Raw genomic sequence first — 15,177 nt, 5'->3', positions numbered from 1 at the left:
AGTGCAGGCAGGAATGCAGGCAGCAGTGCAGGCAGCAGCAGTGCAGGCAGCAGTGCAGGCAGCAGCAGTGCAGGCAGCAGCAGTGCAGGCAGCAGTGCAGGCAGCAGCCGTGCAGGCAGCAGTGCAGGCAGCAGCCGTGCAGGCAGCAGCCGTGCAGGCAGCAGCCGTGCAGGCAGCAGTGCAGGCAGCAGCAGTGCAGGCAGCAGTGCAGGCAGCAGTGCAGGCAGCAGTGCAGGCAGCAGTGCAGGCAGGAATGCAGGCAGCAGTGCAGTCAGCAGCAGTGCAGGCAGCAGTGCAGGCAGCAGCAGTGCAGGCAGCAGCCGTGCAGGCAGCAGCCGTGCAGGCAGCAGCAGTGCAGGCAGCAGTGCAGGCAGCAGTGCAGGCAGCAGCAGTGCAGGCAGCAGTGCAGGCAGCATCAGTGCAGGCAGCAGTGCAGGCAGCAGCCCACATCCCAGCGCAGCCTCCTGCGCCGCCGGCGGAGCCCCGGCCCGTTCTCCGCTGCAGCGTTTGGCCCCGGAGCGAGGTGCGACGCGCGGGACGCCGAGAGCAGATGCCTGCACGTCCTCTGCCCCAGCCGCGCTGCGCAGCCGGGGCCCCGCTCGCTCAAACGTGGATGGGAAAGGAGTTTCTCGCCGGCGTCCCTCGGAGGAAGGATGATTTGAGGCGTCGGGACGGCGCTGCTGAGGTGAGCGGAGCTCTGCCGCTTGGGGATCTCTTTGAATGCCTCGATCAGAGACGACTGCGGTATGCGCTTCAGATTGCTGGGGACTGCAGAGGCAAGGCTCTCGGCGAGGCAGTGCCGTGTGTCGGTGACTCATCGCCCTCTCTGAGGAGCAGTTGTTAAAAGCAATTGGCAGTTTCAGCTAAAGAGGGATTACAGGTTCCTGTTAACCTCCCTCCTGAGTGCACGCAGAATTTCCCTTCTGTCTTTGGAAACCCACTTCTGCTGAATCGCTGCAGTTCTGAACCCTGCAGGATCGTTCTGAAAGGCCCCGACGGGCAGCGCCGGCAGGAGCTGCTCCCCGGCTTCCTGCGCCCGTGCAGCCCCGGAGCGGAGCTCTGCCGTGGGGAGGGGGCTGGGGGGCAGTGGCCGGGGGGGTTCCTGGCCCCCGCGCTCCAGGCACAAACGCTGTTCTGGGCCAGATGTGCCCTGCGGGCACGCTGCCCCGGCCGGTCGAGAGCCCGGGGTGCCTCTGCCACACCATCCCTCCGGTGCTCCTCATCACCTCCCAGAGTCAGTGAGCCCTTGGCTGGAGGGATTTTCAGCCTTGAATTTCCCCCGCCCTTCCCCTCTCTCTGTTTACCAGATCCACGTAGCCGTTCCCTACCTGCTCCCAGGCTATTCGTCATCTTTGACAGAGGCCAAATTGCCACCAATTTCAGAAAAAATTCAAGGTAAGAAATCAGCAGACCCCGCTTTGCTGCGCTCAGAGCGAGGGCCTCCCCGTGACGCCGAGCCCCTGGAGGAGGGGGAGCCGTGCGGGGGGAGGTGGGCTGCCCTGAGCCCCTTCCCAGGCACGTCACAGCCTTTGCCAGGGCTTTCTGCTGCCGAAAAGCAGCAGGAGGTTGCGCTCGCCCTCTCTGGTGCCCTCAGCAGAGGCCACTGCGAAGGGCTGGGGACCGCGGTGGCAGTTCCCACCAGCGGCAGATACGGACGTTTCATTCCCCTTTGCAGCATCCCACAGCATTCCCGCTCGGGAGGGGCTCCTGGCTTGCTGGGACGATGTTGTCTCGGCACACGTTGGTTCGGGTGGATGTGGCCTTTGGGAACCACCTGGTCGGCTCAGCATCCCTCCGGGAGCGGGGCAGGAACCTGGTGCCACCGTCAGCTCCTTCCTCCTGCACGTGCTGGGGCTGCAAGAGAGAAACGCCCCCCCCCACACCCCGTGCAGCCGCTTCGAAACGGCCTCTTCGCCGCGACGGGCAGTGCCGCTGCTCCACGCCGGCCCCTCTCGTCCGAGGGAGGATGCTGCCTTCCATCGAGGTGGGCTTACACTCGCATTTCAACCGCTTCGCCCTTTGCCTGGCAGAACTCTGCACCTGAACTCGGCTCCTTCACCCCATCTGCCTTTCCCCCGCTCCGTGCCCCCCCCAAATCTGCCTCTTCTTCCTCTCTGTGCTGGGGAGCGCAGCCCTGCAGGGACGGTGCCGGCTCCCGAGTGTCACTTGTCCGAAAGTGAAGGCAGAGACCCGGCTGGTGCTCAGGGACAGGCTGGGACCTGCGGCCGCCAGTGCCCTGAGCACCGCTGCACGTTGGAATCCTCGCTGGCTCGACGGCACGGCCACATCCTGGCTCTTCTGGCTTTTCTCTTTGTTCCTTGAGCTCCAGCCCCGTTTTTCTTCCCACCTCGTCTCCTCTCAGCCGCCTTTGGCTCTCTTCGCTCTCTCCTCTTCCTCCCAACGAGGCTGAAGCTGTCCTGATGGGATGTCTCCCGTGGCATGCAGTCTCTGAGTGGCCGTGGGGGTCCTGGACCACTGGTGCCACCGGTGCTCGTCTCCAGAGGCTGGGCTGGGCTGCGGCTCTGGTGTGCCGGGCTGGCAGGAGGGGGACAGGGAGGCCCCAGCTCTCGGCCGCGTCCTGGCCGTGCTCCTGCTTGAGGCAGGAAGGTGCCAATGGCTCTGCCCCGGCGTCCCCATGAAATCTGCAGTCGAGCTCCTGGCGGTGCGAGGGCCTCGGTTCAAAGACAGAATCTGGGAAAAGAAAACAAAACAAACCACAGAAAGCCCCAACGTTTTGCAGATTTCTGCAAGGCACCAAATTTGCGAGAGGGTCCTGCCGCTGTGACGCCAGGGGAGGGTCACCCCCAGCACGGAGCCCGGGCAGAGGGGTGGCTGCGCCTGCCGGTGGGGATGGAGAAGCGGTGGAAGGTGCCGTGCCCTCGGGTGAGGCTGGGCCGGGCACGGGGCGACGCGGGGAGACACCCACCGTCACCCCCCGGCAGCGTCCCGGCCCCCTGCAGCCTCGGGAGAAGAGCCGGGGAATGTCCCCTGTCCCTGCCTCGTCCGTGATGCGATGAAGCAGAGCGGGGTCCCGGCTGGTGACGCCTCTGCGGGGAGCGGGATGTCCCTGCACGGGCTGGCTGTGCTGGTGAAGGCTCCTGGCTGCTCGTGTGGTATCTCCAGCGCTCCACTTCCCAGCCAGCCGAGGCCCCGGAACCTCCCGCAGCCAGAAACTGGGCAATCTCTGCTGCACACCCATTTATAAAAATGGCCCAAACGATCCCGACCGATGAGCTCTGCGGTGCCAAGAGCAGGTTACCAGCGCTAATCATGACTAACTTTTTTTTTTTTTTTCTTTTTTGGGTTGGATGTAGCCGCAAAGTCATTCTTCTTACGAAATTAAAATGATAAAAGGTTGCGTATGTGGAATTTTCATTCTTTGAGGTTTTGAACTGCTGTGTATTTTCTATATATCAACCCTGGAGCAAATCAAATCCTCAAATCAATAAAACACTGCCTTGGTCAATACCATATCATAGCATAATTTAAAAAACAAAAAACAAAAAAAAAAAAAAAAAAAAAAACAAAAAAAAACCAAACCAAGCTTAAAGCAAAAGGAGCTCTTGCAGCTGATAATTTTGTGCAAATTTTGAAATTGTATGGAACGCTTCCTTCCATTTTGAGGCACGTTACTTCCTCCAGGCTCCTTCCTCCTGTGTATTGCGACTCTTGTGTTTGCAGTGATGGTTTTGCATGCTGAGGATCTGCTCTGTTGCTCTTTCTTGCAGCGGCCAGGAGAGGAGGGATGCTCAGCCTGGGAGCACCGCAGCCCTCCCCGACGCCCCCTGCTCTCATCATCTCCCTTTATGATCTCGTTGTGTGTTTTAAGGCGTTAAACTGGTGTTTTTCTGTTCTTCCCTGCGGTGTGGGGTTGCTTCTGTTGTACAGGGGCTGCCGCTGCCTGGCGGGGGGTGTGCCCCTCACTGGCGGCCACTTTGGAAACTGGTGTGGAGACCTCGAGTGCCGGGCGTGAGGCCCGGGGACAGCTCAGCTCTCTTGGGGACAGCTCGGCTCTCTTGGGGGCAGCTCGGCTCTCTTGGGGACAGCTCGGCTCTGTTGGGGACAGCTCGGCTCTCTTGGGGACAGCTCGGCTCTGTTGGGGACAGCTCGGCTCTCTTGGGGGCAGCTCGGCTCTCTTGGGGACAGCTCAGCTCTGTTGGGAACAGCTCGGCTCTCTTGGGGACAGCTCGGCTCTCGTGGGGACAGCTTGGCTCTCTTGGGGACAGCTCGGCTCTCTTGGGGACAGCTCGGCTCTCTTGGGGACAGCTCAGCTCTCTTGGGGACAGTTCGGCTCTCTTGGGGACAGCTCGGCTCTGTTGGGGACAGCTCGGCTCTCTTGGGGACAGTTCAGCTCTCTTGGGGACAGCTTGGCTCTCTTGGGGACAGCTCGGCTCTGTTGGGGACAGCTCAGCTCTCTTGGGGGCAGCTCAGCTCTTTTGAGGGCAGCTCGGCTCTCTTGGGGACAGCTTGGCTCTCTTGGGGGCAGCTCAGCTCTTTTGGGGGCAGCTCGGCTCTCTTGGGGACAGCTCAGCTCTGTTGGGGACAGCTCGGCTCTCTTGGGGACAGTTCAGCTCTCTTGGGGACAGCTCGGCTCTGTTGGGGACAGCTTGGCTCTCTTGGGGGCAGCTCGGCTCCCCTGGGGACAGCTCAGCTCTCTTGGGGACAGCTCGGCTCTCTTGGGGACAGCTCAGCTCTGTTGGGGACAGCTCGGCTCTCGTGGGGACAGCTCGGCTCCCCTGGGGACAGCTCGGTTCTCCCAGCCGTGCGCCAGTCCCTCGCTCGCGCTCCCCCCTTTCCCCCCGTTTAACTCTCTGCTTTCCGTTTAACAGAAGGACAAACGAGACACTTCCAACTTCGACAAAGAGTTCACCCGGCAGCCGGTGGAGCTCACGCCCACGGACAAACTCTTCATCATGAACTTGGACCAGAACGAGTTTGCTGGATTCTCCTACACTAACCCCGAGTTTGTCATTAACGTGTAGTCGCGGCGCCGCCGCCGCCCGCCCTCTCCTCGCAGTCCGAAACTCCAGATCGCCTTGTACATACCGACACTAGTCTTCCGGGATTAGCAGTGCAGACATACATACCCTCACGCGAAACACGCCGACCGCTTGGTTTAGGAGGCCTTTCCATGTCTGTGTCACTTGCTAGCTTGGTTTCCCTAGCTGGAGATGTTTGGGGTTCGAGTTAACAGTCAGTAATACTTCTAGGAACTATAGTTGGTGGTGACTAATAGAGTTTTTGAACAGAAATATACCAAATTGCTACAGTCTTTGTAATTTTTGAAATCGGATGCTGAGATTCCAGTGACCCTAGCTACTCACAAATCGTTTCTGTTGAATGCTAAGCATGGTTGATATCTTAAACCGTTGTGCTGAAGCTTGCGATGACTGTGAGCTTGTCTTAGAGGAGCCTTTTGTTCAAGACATGGATACATTTGATCAGTGTGGAAAAGTCTGCTTATAGACATATATTTTTAAATGCATTGTATATACCGTCAGCCTGGCTCACCGAAGCCGTCTTCCTCCCTCGCCTCCCGCAAGCCTGCGCCTCGCCATACGGCCTTTCCTACACTCAGGCATTAAGACTCCAAACGAATTCCATGCCAGTTCTTGTAAATCAGAGCAAATCTTTTTCTAAGTGAAAGGTGGGATTTTTTTTTTTTAACATCTGGAACAGTTTGCAGTTTTGATACACTCTGTCAGCACTCTCATAAATCTTTCTCCTGTTTTTTCACAGACACTGTCAAAATTTAACAGCTCTGTAAAGGATATTAATATTCTACCAAAACAAAACAGATTTATATTCTCAGTTTACAATTTACCAACTGAAAATATGCCCGCTACAAAAGGGCTGTACCGAGGGCTATTTATAAAGGTAACTTTTCTACTTTACACCCTCTGCTATTATCTTAAAGGCTCACAACCCATGAATTTTACAGACATCTTGATTTACCTGACTTCAGCCAAAATTCCTGGGGGTTTTATTCAGTAATCCAGGGCCTTCTGCATCATTTAAAAATTACTGAATCAGAAGAGACAATTCCGGCAGCTGGTTGTAAGGCAGAGCCGCGCCGTGCGGGCAGCGGCAGGGACGGGCAGGGACGGGCAGGGACGGGCAGGGACAGGCAGGGACAGGCAGGGACAGGCAGGGATGGGCAGGGACAGGCAGGGATGGGCAGGAACAGGCAGGGATGGGCAGGGACGGGCAGGAACAGGCAGGGACAGGCAGGGACAGGCAGGGATAAGCAGGGATGGGCAGGGACGGGCAGGAACAGGCAGGGACGGGCAGGGATGGGCAGGGAGAGGCAGGAACAGGCAGGTATGGGCAGGAACAGGCAGGAACAGGCAGGGATGGGCAGGGAGAGGCAGGAGCGGGCAGGGAGAGGCAGGAGCAGGCAGGGATGGGCAGGAACAGGCAGGGACAGGCAGGGACGGGCAGTGATGGGCAGGAACAGGCAGGGATGGGCAGGGACAGGCAGGAACAGGCAGGGACGGGCAGTGATGGGCAGGAACAGGCAGGGATGGGCAGGGACAGGCAGGGACGGGCAGTGATGGGCAGGAACAGGCAGGGATGGGCAGGGACAGGCAGGAACAGGCAGGGACGGGCAGGGAGAGGCAGGAACAGGTAGGGATGGGCAGGAACAGGCAGGTATGGGCAGGGACGGGCAAGGACAGGCAGGGATGGGCAGGAACAGGCAGGAACAGGCAGGAACAGTCAGGGATGGGCAGGAACAGGCAGGGATGGGCAGGAACAGGCAGGGACGGGCAGGGATGGGCAGGAACAGGCAGGGACGGGCAGGGATGGGCAGGGACAGGCAGGAATGGGCAGGAACAGGCAGGGACGGGCAGGAACAGGCAGGAACAGGCAGGGACATCAGGCAAGGACAGGCAGGAGCTGCCCGTCGGCGGCCAGCCAGCAGCTCACTCACTGTTGGGTTCGCAGCAGGGTGAGCCCTGGGTTTGAGAATCCTTTGAGTCGCTGGCTGTCAGCCCTCTCTTATTACACACCAGTTCAGTTGGTTTGCAAAAAAAAAAAAAAAAAAAAAAATTCAAACCCATATGTATATTTTCTAAACCACTACTAATTCTAATGTAAATACACATTACTCCATGCCTATAGGGGAAAATGGGGGTGGAATTTTATGAATCACAAGGAATCCTATAAAGGAAATTATGGTTTGTAGACCTTTTATAAACATCAAACTCTACCTTTTGAAATTATTTTCTTCTTCTTTTAATGATTCATTGAGGAAAAACTGCTGCTAGAAGCTAAGGCTGCTGTCCTGCCTGGCAGGGAGCGGCCGGCCGGGTGTCCTCGCCCCGTCGTTAAATTGCCGGCAGCGCCCTGTGCGTGCTGGGGGTGCGAGCTGTGAGGCCGTGGCCTCGGGTCCTGACCTGGGCTGGAGGAAACCAAACCAAACCCAGAAAAAAACTGCAAATTGTGCCAGATTGACGAGAGGGCGTATGAGACACCCTGCATCAGACGAAGCCCGGGGAAGCCGCGCGCGGGCTCCTTTCTGGTGAGGGTTCTCGTAGCTCCGGTGCACGTTTCAGAAGACGTCTCGCCATCCTCTGCAGACCACAGTCGATGTTCAGAGCATGTACGTTACTGTAACTTTCAAACCTGTTGCTGCAGAATTAGTATTCCTTCAGTGGTGAGTGTTTTTAATTTCTGTATCCTCAGCTCTGAAGCCGCTCCCAGGGTCTGTCCAGGATGCTGCTGTAAGGTCTCCCGGGCCGAGGGGCACCCCGGGGCCATGGTTACACCCAGGGCTGCTTGGGGGGGGGGGGTTTATGTCTTTTTTGTTTGGGACTTGTGTGTGTGTGTTGGGGTGACACTTCTGCATGGAGCAGGCGCTGCTGACCCGTGGGCGAGCCGGGCAGCCCGGGACAGGGCCCCACGGGGAAGCCGGGCTGGCACACGGCCGTGCTGCCGGGCAGCTCCGGGATCCGCAGGGTTAAAATCCCTGCTCCAGGGAGAGCTTAGCGAGGGCTCAGTCCCGCCTGCAGGACTCCTACCTTGAGTATTTCTGATGTTGTCCGTTCTACTACTTGCCAAACTCTTATTTCCAGATGACCTGTTTCTTCTGTGGAAAAATGTAAAATGGGATTTGCCTGGCCCTGCACAAACGCCAAGGTTCATACGAACCCTTCCAGGGAAGGGCAGAGTGACAGGGGTTGACTCACTGTTTGCTGTAATTTGATGATTTAATATTCACTATCGGACGGGAAAAACAGTGCTTCAGGAAGGTGCTCGGAGCTGAGAGGCTTCAGGAGAGCCCCGTTAGCCGGTCCCCGGGTGCTCTGTCGCGTGGGTAAAACCAGTAAAACGATACGTGTGTGCACTGCCAGCGCCCAGTGCACCCAGTGCTGCGTGTGGCCGGGGGACACGGGGACAGTGCGAGTGAGCAGCGGGTGAGGCAGGAGAAGGATGCTCCGGGGGACAGAGGAGGCTTCGCAGCCTGCAGCTGCAGAGGAGAGGGAAATCCCCCGGCGGTTTTGGGGTGCACCCTGACCCCTCGCCTGCGTGCTCGGGGGGAGAGTTGGCTGCAGGTGCAGCGTCCCATGCTGAGCAGCCTGGCCGTGGTGGGGCTGGCAGCAGGGTCCGGTGATGACAGGGTGGGCCCCAGAGCCCTGCACATCCCCAGGGGGGGGCAGAGGAGGGACAGAGGAGCCAGGTCGTATGGTCACCCACCCCCCCCTCGCGAGGGATGGCAAGTCCTGGCTCTTTCTCGCAGGCTAGATTTGCTTGGGCGCTGCAGGTGAGTGGGGTTCAGACTCCTCAGGGGGTTCCCCGTGGGATGGGATGGATTAGATGCCCCCCCCCAGGGGCTGTGCTGGCCCCTTTGCTGCTGGTCGGTGGCTGCTCCGGGCAGCAGAACCTGCCCAGATCCTGCACCCAGCCGGGGCTCTGCAAAGGAGAACACGTGCTGCGTGGAGACACGGGGCAGGAGGGCTGAGGCTCCCAGAGGCGAAATAACTGCTTTTGTTTACCCACTGGCTAAGGATTTCTTTCCCAACACTGGCATTTGGAAATACTCCAGGATTGCCTTGGTGCAGGAGCAGATCCCCACTCCTGTCCGCAGGGATGTTAGGGCTGCACATGCTGATGCTCCCTGGGCATGCCCTGATCTTTCACTTGGATGTTTTGCCAAAGAAAAGAAGAGAGGCTGGGGCTGTTTGTCCGTGTTCCTGGCCCAGAGCACAGCCCAGCTTGAGCTGGGGAGCGGTGGGGAGGCTGCCGGGTGCCCGCAGTGGCAGAGAGCTTGCGTGGCCTGGGGGGACAGTGGCAGAGGGAAGGGAGCGGAGGGGAGTCCTGGCAGGGACCTGTGAAGGGCAGAGCCAGGGCTGGCTGCTTGGGCTCAGGGCTCTGCTGGGGGCTGTGGGCAGGACTTGGCAGGGGGTGGTGGTGTTGGAAACCCTGAGCTGCCCCGACCCGGCTGTCCTGCAGCTGCGTGGGGCCGTTTGGGGTCCGGCCAGGGCTGCTCCCCAGCCAGAGTGTGCGGGGGGACTGTCCCCAGCGCGGTGGCATCGGCACGGGGACCTACTGGTGCTGCTCTTGTGTCCCCCGGCTGGACATCGGAGCAGCCTTCTCTTGGTAGGAGAGCCGTCACCAGAGGAGTTACTGATCCATTGAATCCATTTAATAAATAAATGCAAGTCTGCATAGTGGCCAACCCACGTAGGTAGTCTCAGGGATGGGAAGATGAGCGAGCGCTCGGGGCAGTAGATGTGCTCTGATGTCTCTAAATCCCAGGAGCTCTAGTACAAGTGAAGGCCTGGGGTGGGTTCTGGCACAGAGTGCATGATCCAGCTGGTCAAAAGGCAGGACTTACATCTGGAGGGCGGAACTAACTCGTACTAACAAGTGCTGCAGCTTCTCTGCTTTTGCAGAAGCAGGTGAGCCACTGAGCCTGCAACAGCAAAAGAAGCAACAAGCATCTTGCTCCGTGCATGGAAGTGTCATCCAAGCTGTTTATTTCTGATCACGTTCAAAGTGGCAATGAAAACAAGGAGAAAAAAAAAAAAAAAAAATGTTTATTGTTGAACAGTTTGTGTTTGTGAATTTGATTTCACCTGCAAGTATTTGATGACTTTTCTACATCCTAGACTACCTGCTATGTGTTGTCAAAAGATTCTCATAAAGACCTCCTTTTAGATGGGCATATACTCTTTATTCTATTTGCTGCATGTATGAAAAAATAAAATATATAATTTTAAAGAAACCCTGAGAGCTTGACTTCTCTTGCCTGTGAGGCTCCAGTGGGGTGCAGGGGGGGAGCAGGCAGGCTCTCTGCGCTGAGGGATCCCCGGGAATCTGGTCCTGGCCGTTGTCCACCTGCGTGGCCACGGAAGGGGCCCCGCCGAGCCCTGCTACTGCAGCAAATGCCGAGATGTTGCAGCTTTGCTGCATATCTGTACAGCTAGAGAGTATTAGCAAACGGAGGCCCCAGACTGGGGACCTGCAGCTGTGGCTGCACTTAAAGCTACGTATGGACCAATGGGGAGGGAAGGCGCAGGTTGTTTGTATCTTCAGTGAATTGCTAATTAAGATGAGTTAATTAACATCACTGCAGATGCTCTTCCCTCCACTCCAGGAACACTGACTCCCAGGCCCGGTAACTCAGGGTGGGCTGGGGGGTGAGCTGGCCGGTGCAGGGGGTGGGTGCCAGGCAGGGGGAGCTCTGTGACTCCCCGGTGTCCCCTCGGGCTCTTCAGCCTGCGGAGGGTCTCCCGGCCCCTACACCGCTCTCCCCTCGCTCAGGTGGAGGGCAGCACGCCGCGTACCCGCTTTCCTCCATCGAGGAAATTCGGCTTTTTTCGGAAGCGCCCTTGCGAGAGCTGGTGAGTGTGTCTGGAAGGGCATTTCTTCCTTGCCCCCCCCCGGGGGCTTCAGCCAAGCAGATGGCCTCGGCTCTCCCACTTGGCCTGGCTGGTGGGGGACCACCCTGGTTTGCGTGGGGCTCGGCCAGCCCCGGCTCTGCCAGCCCCGGCTCTGCCCTCCTACCCCCGGCGCGTTTCCCCCCGGGCTGGACAGTCCTGACAGTGGCCCCGCTCCCCGAGCAGCCGCCCCTGCTGCCACCCCCGCTGCCCCTCTGCGCCCCCCAGCCCCCAGCCGTGGGGCAGCATGAGCTGCAGGACAGGGTGGTCTGCGGGGCCGGCCCAGGAGGGTCCCTCCCAGCCCCGGGTTTTGGGGTGGCCCCTCGAGCCCCTCCCCAGCTTCGCTGACCTGCCTGTTCCCAGCGTGTCGGAAATGCTTCTGAGCTTCAGTTATCCTGGCTTGTGTAAGTGAAACATTTGGTTTTGTGACACTTTCCTTAATTACGGGAGCTAATGACAAAACCATTGTGACAAATGACTCAGCTTTTGCTAGTGAAGTTAATTAATTCTGAAGTTAGAGTCTCCATCGGAGTATCTGGAAAAACCCGATTAAGAAGTCTGCTTATCCAGTGTAACACGGGCAGCAGAAACCCAAGTCCCTGTAACACGCCAGGTAAAATCCTTCCCACCGCTGCGAGGGGATGATCGGCTTGGAGCGAGGAGAATAAAGGCCAGACATCAGCAGAGCGTTTGTCTCCCGAGCCATCCCTCCATCCATCAGAGGCATCAGGAGGAACACAGCCTCATTAATGTTTGAATGAGTGACCAGAAGCAGCTTTGCGTTAGGCTCTGACCTTCAAGAGCCGTCTCCCTGAAGCCATCTTTCATCTCTTTCATTTGCATTACAATCCTGTTTGCCTCATTATTCGTTATCCACTTCTTCTTCAAAGAATTTAAATCAAATCAATTAAATTGCGGTGGATCGGAGCAGCAGCAAACCTTTTATGGTGGCTCAGCATGGTCCGGCTGGACTCAGACTACAAAATATCTTTTAATCTCCTGCTATTTGTTCTTTTATTACTTCTGGGGTACCACTGCCTCGTAGAGCCCCTTTGATAACCTTTCTCCTCTCCCACCCATCCCATGCAGACACGCCCCGTGTAGAGGCTGGTCTTTGTATGACCTTGGGGAAGGGATTCCCTCGGCTTCCCTCCCGCAGCCCGGGACTGGGAGGGGGTGGCCCTGGCAGGGCTGCTGGGGTGGGGACCTGCTGGCCTGCGCACAGCACCCCGCGCCCTCGGGGCTGCCGGGGGGGACGTTTGCTGGCCCCTGCCATCCCCTTCCTTCTCCTGGGCTTGTTTTGTCTACCCAGGGTATTGGTACAGGGGAAAAAAATAATTCTAAAAAAAATAAAAAATAAAAAAAAAAGCAGATGGACTGGAGGGGCGTGCCAGCGTGTGCAGCTGGTGTGTGCGGGAGCAGAGGGCGAGCACAGGGAGGTGGGCTGCAGCGTGCGGCTGCTGCGAACGCGCTCACCGGGCTCCCCCGGGAGGCTGCGCGCTGGCCCGTGCGCCGCCGCTCCCGCCCTCCCTTTGCGTTTCCCACAGTAAAGAGCCTCCCCAAGAATGGATTTCTGATTCTCTCCCCTGCTATTTTTATGGCTACCGAGCTGCCGAAGTCCAGCGGGGAGCTGCAGAGCTGGGAGGCAACGGCACGAGCTCGCACGGAGGGAGCCAGCTCGTGCCACGTGCGCTGGGGCTGGTGGCACGGGTGGCACCGCTCGCTCGTGTCCCGTCGAGGAGACCCTCCCCGAACTCGGTAGCGCATCGCGTGAGGGCACAGCGGCCTCGCCACTGGCGTCCTCTTAGAGCCAGTAGCTTGCAACCAGCGTTTCCAAAGCATGTGCAGATATAAATAATCCCCTCGTAGGAGTGGGGAAGGATGAACACGTGTGCCAAAGGCTCCGGAGTCCTTATCCCCCTTGCAGCCCCCGGGAGCGGGGAAATGAAGTGAGGACTAGGCAAGGCTGGAGCTCAGCATCTCGCTGCATTGCTAATGACCTAAACTCGCCTTGTATCAGAGCCTCTCTTCCTTCAAGGAAAAAACCTAATCCAGCTAGGGATTATTTCTGACTACTTACTTTCTGTCGCTTTGCCAATTTAAATGCAGCAGAGCTTTCATCACTGGATTTGGAAGGACAAAGCCTAACAGAGCTCAGTTTAGGACGTTTTTGCCTGCAAGGACTGCTTTTTTTTTGGACAAGTTGTATGATCTTTGCAGCACGAGCTGGTTTCTGTCATTTGTTCCCACTTTGCCCAACTCAAAAGGGTTGGGATCTGTGAGCGGGCAGATGGTGATGGATTAGGCAGTGAAGAGCAAGGGGTGACGGGGGCCGGAGCTGGGGGGTGCCCAGGCTGTGTGGGGCAGGGTGCCTGGCTGCGACCGCCGGAGCATGCTGCCCCTCCAGAGCCTGAGCTGCAAAGCGGGATGGCAAGGTCCCCGAATTCTCACTGGCTGCAAATCTTAGTGAATCCCCTGCGTGTCCCCTGGGGTGGCTGCCCTGGGCAGAGCTCCGGGCTCGCTCCTGGGATGGGGTGCTCCATACAACGAGAGGTAAGAGGGGTGCAGGGCTTGGCCCCTGCCGCCAACCTCTGCAAGGGCCAACATGATCTGCCGTGGACTTTGCTTCTGTTTGAGCGTGCTTTGTTAAAAGCCTAGGAAACGGTACATGTGCACTCTGCACACACCTACACACACTATGTTAAAATAACACAATTAAGGCTGCAAAATCCCCCACTCGGAATGCAATTTGCAGCCCCTTCGCTGTAGGTGTGAGATATCTTTGCTGCCTCCTCCCCGGGACGCCTGCCTGTGCGCAGGATGGGGGCCGGGCAGGGTGCTGGTGTCAGGCTCTGCCCCACGCACCACAGGGGCTGGGGGACGGGCGGTGGGAGCCGTGGGGGTGGCAGGACGAGGGAGCGTGACCGAGGCAGCCGGCCCGGGGAAGCACAGTCTGCCCCTGCACCTTGCCCCGAGCTGCACTCGTGGTACCCGCCTGGTCACTCGGGACCAGCATCCCGGTGCAGCCACGCGTGGGGCTCATCTCGTCATCCAGCCTGTGATACCAAGGTGAGACCTGTGGCCGTCGTGAGCCGTGGCCAGCACCAGTCACAGAAACCAGGCAACTATAACCCCTCCTCAAAAAATACTCAGACAAACGCCCTGTGATACAGCTTTGTTGGATGCTTTGGACCACAGTCCCTGAGTCTCCATCCTCACCCTCACCAGCGGGTCCCCCAGCCCGCCCAGCACTGCAGCTCTCCGGGTGGAAACGCTGGAAAAGCAGGACCAGTGCTGTGCAGGCGGGACAGCCTGGGCAGACCTGCCTCTGCCTCCAGCCTGGGCTCCGACCGGAGGCGGTGAGCCGAGCCGAGGGCCCGTAACGGAGCAGGGGGAGCAAACCGGGGTGACCCACGGCCGGTCCCGCGGGGCACAGTGCCCGTGGCGGGGTGCTGGGCAGCCTGTGGCACTGCCGTCAGCACGCCCTGCATAACGAGTGCGCACAGAGAAAGTGATTTAAGGTTGAGGAGGCTACTTAATTTTCGCACTCATTGCTTGGGTTTTTGGTAACCTTCATAATTTTCTGTTTGCATTTTGGGAGTAAATCACTAGTATTTACATGTGAGCGCATAGGAAGGAGAACTGTGGAAGTACACACTATCAGGTAAATCATATGCTTTCCTGTCTCATCTGTAGCCCTTAAAAGACTATTAATTTAAGAGGTGGGTATATTATAGGGCTTATTTGAAAGGTCGCATGAGTCATAAGCTCATCCAGCTGGCTGTAAAAATGTTTGAGAGAGATGAGGAGACAGCCGAGAGGTGCAGAGAGCGCGAGTGAGGGCTTTAACTGGTGGCAAACAATTAAGGAGCGTGATGTGGAACCCCCCCCAAGGTACAGCGTCTGTTTGCTGCCGCCCGCGTTGGTTCTGCTCCCTGACGGCGCTCGGGCAGGTGACAAAAGCTGGTGTCCCCGGGGCGGGCAGTGCCCGCGGGCTGGGGGCACCGGCAGCCCCCGGAGCCGCTGCTGCTGTGTGTGTGTGTGTGTGTGTGTCCCGGGTCTGCGGGTGGCCGGGGCTCGGCGCCCGGTACCGGGGGAGGGGGGGGGGGTGGAAAAAGGGGGGGCCGGGCAGCCGAGCTGCCCCGTGCCGGGGGGCTGGGGGCGGTGCCCGCATCCCGGGGTGGGGTCCCCCGCCCGGTCCCGGTGGCAGCACCCCCGAGGTGTGCTCCCCCGCGCGGGCCCGGCACCCCGGGGTGGGCTCCCCGTGCGTGTGTCTGTGTCCCCATCCCCGGGC

General features: G+C 58.6%; 2 protein-coding genes across 2 annotated transcripts in view; both read left to right on the top strand.

The window, feature by feature from the left end:
• PRKCB (protein kinase C beta) overlaps window positions 1–6,118 on the top strand; it is a 130,432-nt gene extending 124,314 nt beyond the window's left edge. Inside the window, exon 17 of the mRNA XM_042798552.1 lies at window positions 4,830–6,118. Within this exon, the coding sequence (XP_042654486.1) occupies window positions 4,830–4,982 (153 nt within the window). The 3' untranslated portion in view covers window positions 4,983–6,118. The remainder of the gene's footprint in view (window positions 1–4,829) is intronic.
• On the top strand, window positions 427–4,415 carry LOC122153969. The gene is made up of 3 exons (XM_042798553.1): window positions 427–685; window positions 1,308–1,395; window positions 1,676–4,415. The coding sequence occupies exons 1-3, from the start codon at window positions 551–553 to the stop codon at window positions 2,320–2,322; spliced, it is 870 nt and encodes a 289-aa protein (XP_042654487.1). The 5' UTR covers window positions 427–550; the 3' UTR covers window positions 2,323–4,415.
• Window positions 6,119–15,177: the final 9,059 nt, after the last annotated feature.

Source organism: Tyto alba, unplaced genomic scaffold (genome assembly GCF_018691265.1).
Source record: "Tyto alba isolate M040663 unplaced genomic scaffold, T.alba_DEE_v4.0 Super-Scaffold_28, whole genome shotgun sequence".
In the NCBI taxonomy this organism is placed as follows: domain Eukaryota; kingdom Metazoa; phylum Chordata; class Aves; order Strigiformes; family Tytonidae; genus Tyto; species Tyto alba.
The sequence above is the reverse complement of the archived record's forward strand: the minus strand, read 5'-3'. Positions and strand labels throughout refer to the sequence as shown.